General features: G+C 32.8%; 1 protein-coding gene across 1 annotated transcript; it reads right to left on the bottom strand.

Moving 5' to 3' along the window:
• Nucleotides 1–205: 205 nt before the first annotated feature.
• Nucleotides 206–7,132, bottom strand: LOC118181638 (U-scoloptoxin(01)-Er1a-like). Its single transcript, XM_035350806.2, has 5 exons — nucleotides 7,020–7,132; nucleotides 4,780–4,824; nucleotides 3,352–3,389; nucleotides 1,720–1,926; nucleotides 206–1,176 (listed from the first exon to the last, which is right to left on the bottom strand). The coding sequence occupies exons 2-5, from the start codon at nucleotides 4,799–4,801 to the stop codon at nucleotides 955–957; spliced, it is 489 nt and encodes a 162-aa protein (XP_035206697.1). The 5' UTR covers nucleotides 4,802–4,824; nucleotides 7,020–7,132; the 3' UTR covers nucleotides 206–954.
• Between the last annotated feature and the right edge of the window lie 575 nt (nucleotides 7,133–7,707).

The following is a 7,707-nucleotide window of genomic DNA, read 5'->3' on the forward strand; positions in this document are numbered from 1 at the left end:
GCGCATCATATAGAACATGTCTTTCCCCTAAGATACCACTAAAGTATTTAACTGTTTTTTTTTTAATCTATTGCAATAATTACGAGGTTTACCATTGTTCGTTACCAGAATTGAACAATAAAATTGATATAATACATTCTCCAGGAAAAAAAATGAATTTTATCACGTAATGATCTTTATCTTAAAAAAACTCATGAACTGAAACTTATATTTTCTAAAAAAATGCATTTATTTTTGTACAGAAAGCATACACGGGACATTATACCTTAGTCAAGTCATATCATTTTTACAGCGGACTATGGTACAAAGTATTTTTACAGCATACATTTATCTTTTGAAACGTCATTCAAGACACTATATATTCAAACATTATGATCCCAATTAAAAAAACCGCGTCCTTCACCGCTGCGTTCGACGTAGGATACAAGCGCATAAAAAGAGAGGCCATTGTATATGTGCGTGACGAACACAACAATACTGGCTTCATTTAAATACAAGAAGGCACATCACAGAAGTTTTTTCATTTGTTGTCCGGATCTCGATTATCAATTCCATTTCGTAGTGTAGATGGAGATTTGCATGATTTGACAGTTCCGGGGAAAGGCTACTTGATGATTGCTGGCAAGAAGCTGAGGGGGGCCGCAGCACCAACCGAAAGACAATGACTGCGGTTGGTGAAGGAATGGTAAAAGCATGTTGCACATATGCAAACTCATTTCGGAGAATGTAGATATAACAAAGCTAAATCATTAGCAATGGAAAAAAGGGGAAAAAGTTTTTTTTTTAGTTCTTTAGGAAGAAATATCACTGTGAACGTGCCGAGTAGCTGCCACACATCAAGCCGACCCCACTGTTGTTAGTCGTCTCCTGAAGCAGAGTTAGAACTCCCAGATCATGCAGAACTCCAAAGGATTTCAGCTTGTTCCAGTTCCGTCTTCAAGGAGAATTCATGGTTCAACCTCTTTGGGGTCTGGCGGGGGGAGCTCCACCAGCCTGGTACCTGGCTGCAAGACTTTGGATAAGAGGAGCTGCCCTCTGGATGTCTTGTTCAGCGAGGAAGGGTACGTTGGGGTCTCCCAGTCGAAGATTATCGTTAAGGTAGAAGAAATTTGGAGCTTCAGGGCATGGCACTGAATCTTCAGGCATGGAGCAAGTGAAAGTCAATTGGTTGAATACCTAAAATTTAGAAATAAATTTTAGATTAAAGAAATATTTCAAGTCCTTCCTACAATCTTTTGCGTTTTTTTTTTTTTTTTTTTATAAAAGCTTACTGTTAGATCTGAAACAATACACTTTATCATTGTGACAATCTCATCCTTAAAAATTCAAATTCTTATTCTTAAAAAGGATAAGAATTTGAATTAAGAAATTGACTATTACATAAAGACAGTTATGTATTTGAAGGCTTTATAGCTTTACATTAATTTCTATCTTTATTTGAATACTGCTAGCAGTGTAGCAAAAGTAAAATTAGTTGCTTAAACATTACATTCTTTCCGCTCAAAAGTTAGTCTGATTATTGTTTAGGATATCACTTTAACAAGGCGAAAAAATATCAACATTTTTTAAACGCTTTTTAAGATTCCTCAGAATTCCTAATAAAGGCTAATATGCAACTCAGATAGAATTTCCTACTTATTCATTGCGTGGTTCTTCTAAATAGCGTTAAAAAATTTCAGTATTACTTTTACTGTTAGAAATTTGTGAAAGGATGCTTACTGTTTGATTTCCGCAGAGGAAGCTATACTGTTGAGTTTCAGCTGATCCATCTTCTTGGACTACAGTGTGGCAAACGTGGAAGATCTGGCAGTTATTTTCGATGTCAGCATAATAGCCTTCTGCAGTCTGGGGGCAGCTGAAAGATGTTCTGACGTTTCCAACTAACAAATCAGCTCCATCAGGCAGATCGAAGGCTTCTCGTTTCGACTGAAGAAGGAAATGACGGTTCAGAAAAAACACGTGAAACAACATTTCAATTTATTATAAATTTTAAAATAAGAGAATATTTAAGGCTGAATATTTCCAAAGTTTAAAAATTAAATAAATAATTTATAAGGTATTTTCTCCCGCCTTCCTGCAGGCCTTCGTGGTGTAACGGTAGCACACTTGGCGCGTATTCTTCCGGTTTGTAATTAAACTAATGCTAGAATTATAAATACAGGAGACAGCGTATTTAGCCATCGGATCACTAAAGGTTTCCGTTCTACATATTCTGCATTTGAATATATTTATTTATCTGTTACTGGAATGAATTTCTTGACTGCAAGGAAAAGTGCTTCTTACATTTATGAGTACTATATCACTTTTTGAAATTTTCACGGCTTTATCTCATCGTGAAATTTTCTCGTAAGGCTTCTGCAGAAAAATTTTCACTGTTTAAATGATTCTTTTATTTCTTTTTTGGCTCCTTATTTTGAAAATTTTAACCGTATCTGACAAATGTTTGTTTAACCCTCCAAGCGTTACGGGTTTAGCCCTGAAATTTCAAAGTTCTTCAAAATGTCATGAATAAGTGGTATTTTCTTGATTTTCATTAAAAAATGACTCTCTGATTTTGTACCTTGATTCCTTTTCTTCCAATATACGTCCAAACCGAAATCAGATACATTAAAAACTAGCAGAAATTTTCATGTATAATGAATATAGAAGGCAGCCTTCTATGCGGAATTTCCCGGCCGTAGAGCTGAGACGGTTAACCATAAAATGTTAAAAATGCATTTTTTTTTTAAATTTACGAACTTTAACGGAGATGTGCCGTTTGTGAACATCAATGAACGATACTCATTTAAAAGTGTGACAAAGAAAATAAAAATCTTAAGTCACTTAGATGCTAATATATGGAAATATCGTTTTCCTCGCGCGCGTTTTCGTAGTGTAAGTGGTTAACTAGTCTGACTGGCAGTTGAAAGATTTATGGTTCGAATCCCAACAAGAGTGCAATTGATTTTTCAGTTTTCATTTTTCCAGAAACCTGATAATTTCAAATTTTATAAGAAATGATAATTTTGCTTATTTTTACAATTTAGACTGCATTTCCTGTGCAAGCAAAGAGCTGTTATTGATAACATAGACACTTATGTATTGAATTAAGGTTAAATAGAACAAAGCCCGCCGTAAATATAGTAAAATGATTATTTTTTTAAAACCAAGATTGCTTTTTGTTCCGTTTTTGCCTTCTTAGGAGATTGCTTTCTGTGATTTAGAACTGGATTACATAAGGTATTTAAATGTTCATCACACTTCTTTTATGTAAATTCTTCAGTTTAAAATATGCGAAACTGTTGAAAAAAATTATAGAAACGAAATAGCTACAGATGATACATTTTAAATTAATGATAATACTTTACCTACCCTAGATTTGGCACTGACAGCAGCCACGCTTAAGAGAACTGAAATAAAAGAAAGGAATGTTTTAGTATCAGATCTTATAAAATAATGTGTGAAATTAGTGTTTTCATAGGACATGGGGTATATATTCACGACGTTAAATAATGCTCAAAGAAATTTAGTATACTATAGAGATTTTAAATTTGCTACTTAACACGAAACAGTAAATGGCAGATCCTGTAGAGATTTTATTGGCTTAATAATTGGCCAGGTGGTTATAATTCATAAAATCTTATACAACTCGTAGGAAAAGTTAAATTTTTTATAAAAAGGCACTCTTAATGAGGTTAATAAGTTTTAAAAATTCGAAATTTTACATAAAAAAAACCTATTGACAGCGAGAATATAACAAGCCAAATCCCCTTGCTTAGTATTATGCGCTGATTTTTATTTTTATAGCTTTCTTCAGAAGTAATTGTAATAATTAATAAAAATATTTAATTATTTGAAATTAAATTTCTTTTTTAAGTTACAGGCAATTTAAACATATGAATTCAAATTCTTTCTTGATCTCCAAAATAGCTGCTTTTTTTTCTTCAGTTGTTTTCTTGTGAAATTCTCAAATAAGTTGTAAGGGTGCAGCTATGTCTATAAGCTTCTGTTCATATCCTGAAGACCCTTTTTATTTACTTCTAAATGAACAGAAAGCGCTCTTTGTGCGACAGATAAACCTACAGAACTTTAACATAAAGATAAATTCTAATGTAGGTAATGTAGTCTGGGACTACACATATAATAGACTGTTTAAGCTGGCACAAGCTATTTAACGTCGGCTAAATAATAACTGGTAAAAACGCCCTCTAGCAAGAAGCTAAAGCCGGGACAACTTTGGCAGAGCTGGCGATAATATGTAAGTGCAAAACGAGCTGTCAAGAGCTATAACTCTATAATAAACCCTGGGTTTAAGTACATAATAATTAATATTCATTCTTGTGAGGACTACGGAAAGAAGAAGTTATAGTAAAGGTTCAACACTGAATAACCAGTTAACTAATATAAAATCGTACAATATCCTCGAAAACTTAGTTAATGGTACTTGAAATTTAAATATTATTCAAGTATAGGAAATTCTTTCAATATAGAAAACTCAATGAAATAACAAGTGAATGTACAGTTTCATATATAGATCCTATAGTATACATACATTTATAAAATAGTAATTGAGGTTTGCTTTTATTGATATAATAATATTAAAAAATTAAATTTATGATATTGAATAACTATTATAATAATAAAATACTGTAATTTAAAATAATAAACAGTAATTATTATTATTAACATTGTTCATTGTAATAAATAACTTCAATCTTAAATTTAATCTTGTTACATAAATTAAAAAGTGTCCGTCTGAAATATTATTTCCTTTCGAATATCTGAAGTATTATGACTTACCGCAGAGAATTACAGCTTTCATGATGAAGGAACTCTGTAGTGATCCTGGAAGCAAGGAAAAAAAAAAAAAAAAAAAAAAAAGACATTATAATACGTGCCATTTCGTAATTATTTTAATGTAAGAACAGCATTTTCTCCGGAAAATTGTTTTATGTGTAAATACAGATTATCAGATAGGTAGTATTTTATGGAATATAAATATATATATATGTATTATGCAAAATATATTTAAAATTTCTGTCATTTAATTTAAAAACTACGTCGCGATACTTTTCATATTAAATTTAATATCACAGGAAATGATTTCGCTAAGAAATTTCTCTTTCCAAAGAGAGTGAAAATGAAGTTTTCCATTTCTTACACACACATATATCTATCTATCTATCTATCTATCTATCTATATATATATATATATATATATAAAAAGCAAAAGAAATTTTTGCGTAGAATTACAGGCTCGATATTTTCCTTTACAGGCTGGATATTTTCTAAACAAGAAACTCGAATACAAGGGAAACAAATTTAGATAAATCGTAGAAGTGCTGCAAATAAAATTATCGGTTCTTCTGAATGACTGGATATAAAACGTGCGGAATTAGTCTCAATATTAAAGTCTTCTTAAGTACGTCTTTCATTTAATTCCCAGTCAGCAATTTCCTTAATCTAATTATGGGATTTAAAATTAGCAATAGATAATCAGCAATTACAGGCTCATAAGCTTTTTTATTTATATTATATTTATCTATATAACATTGGAAATTACCAGATTACGGCAAGGATATAAATGTAAAGAGTACGACTGACAAATAAAATATTTAATTCCTTTCAAAAATTATTTTGACGCATAATGCTATCGGGCATGGAAATGCTGCATAATACTATGAATTAAAACAATAGCTTACAACTGTTGGAGTGAAATATCATCGACCTTTTCTGTTTTCAATTGTTAGACACTTGCCAAATGGGCATTCAACGTTAGATGGCTATATCCATTCGCAATATTAGTGTTTCATCACCAAGAGCGATGTGACCAGAAGGGGGTAGATTTATTCGAAGTGGAAAGGAAGAATTAACATAAACGATCGTAAGTAATTCAACAACTTATTTCCAGGCTTCTCACGACAATAGGCCAACCAGCGGCCGAGCGGCAAAGTCGCTGAACACTGGTAGTTCGGTCCAAGGTTCGAATAGGCTGGCTGCATGGGAGTTTTCGTGGTTTTCCCCATGTGTAACGTGTATACGAGCCAGAAAGTTAGAAAGTTCTCCACGAAGGCATCCGTCCCTTAAGGCAGGTAGCCCTCGAGTGCTTTGCCGTAATATAATAAAATCTATAAAAAACCTCACGACATTATATTGATCCAACAAGACAGCCGTGCGTTGCATAACTATTCTACAGGAAACATTTTTTTCGAAAACTCAAAATCTATCCTTAGTGGATTAGTATGTGTTAAGATTATAATAAAACCTCTCAGATTTACTATTTTTCTTTTGAAAAAGATTCACAATTGAGTAGCTTGTTTCAAAAGCTGTATTGAAGATCTCGTTAATAATATATGGAAGAAAGCCTTTATAACACAATATATGAACACAACTATTTGATATTGTAGCTCAATATATGAACCTAAAATAATAAGAGTTTAAAGCAATTTACAATTTGCTAGGCATAAAATAATAAAGAAATAAGGATTCAGTAAGTAATTTGGATGAAATATCAAGTACATTGGGTCTTAGCAAAACTTCCAGGTACTGACGTAGTGTGCTTACACATTTTTAAACATTAAATTAAATTTGAAAAAGGATAATCTGAAGTTTTATTAGCAAATTACTGAAATGAGGTAGAGGTAATCGTGTTCACTGACTGAAACGGACTGCAGAATAAACTAACAGGCCTAAATTATATACTGATAATTTTGAAAAGCAATAATGTACAGTTCCATTACTGTAAAAATTATTCAGTAACGCAGAGAGGTATAACTCACGGTTAATGATAAAGTTTTTTAATCTCATGATTGGAATGAGAAGACAACATAAAAAGTTCTACACAACATTTCAGCAAACGATAATCTTAAGACAATTTTTAGCAATAAAGGTCAAACGCTAGTTGAAGGAAAGTTTCTGTTTAACAATTCGATGTTTTTCTATGTCTAACATAAAATGAACGCATAGAGTTGCTTGTGGAGATACAGAGCCATGATAGACTTTTCGCAATGCAATAATAATAAAAATAGAGAGATACTTACGAAGATCAATTCTACAAACTGAATATCCTGTTGAGGATGGATAATCCTGAGAACTTCGAGTGAAGTGGGAGAGAGTGCTCGAGTGTGCTCCATCCTCTGAATACTACCCCTTTTATATACACAATCCATTCTATTTCCCACGTGCAAAACTGCCGGGCACGTGTTCCACAGCCAATGAGATGCCGAGAAAAGTATGCCAGTGAGAGTGAAAAGGGCTGGCCCCGATGCTCAGAGGATGCGTTTCGGAGTTGCATCGTCGATTTCCTTTCTTTTTTATTTCTGGTTTTAATCCACAATCGTTATTCGCCAAAAGTGTTCTTTTCCGCCAGCCTCCTTTTCGTTTTCTTGTTCTCTCTGCTCTTTCTTGTGCGGAAAGATGACCGTAAAGCACAATGAATATTAAGTTGATGGGAAAGAATGTTGCTGGCCAAATTGTAAGTTGCCAGAAATGTGTCGAATAGCCGTGATGCGGATTCCGTCATTTGATGGCTCGCACCGTTTCAGTCACAGTTAGGGTTTTGTTAATTTCCTTTGCCATTTGCACTGCTTTAGTATCTAGTTAGATGGAAGAAGAAAATATCGAAGGATAATCATTTTACAAATGTATAATAAAATTGTGTTTGTATGATAATTACTTTATAAATGTGAAACATATGTATTCTGATTTAGAAATATACATATCTGGATC

Source organism: Stegodyphus dumicola, chromosome 10 (genome assembly GCF_044657685.1).
Source record: "Stegodyphus dumicola isolate Sdum_Otavi_A_Nest chromosome 10, ASM4465768v1".
NCBI lineage: Eukaryota > Metazoa > Arthropoda > Arachnida > Araneae > Eresidae > Stegodyphus > Stegodyphus dumicola.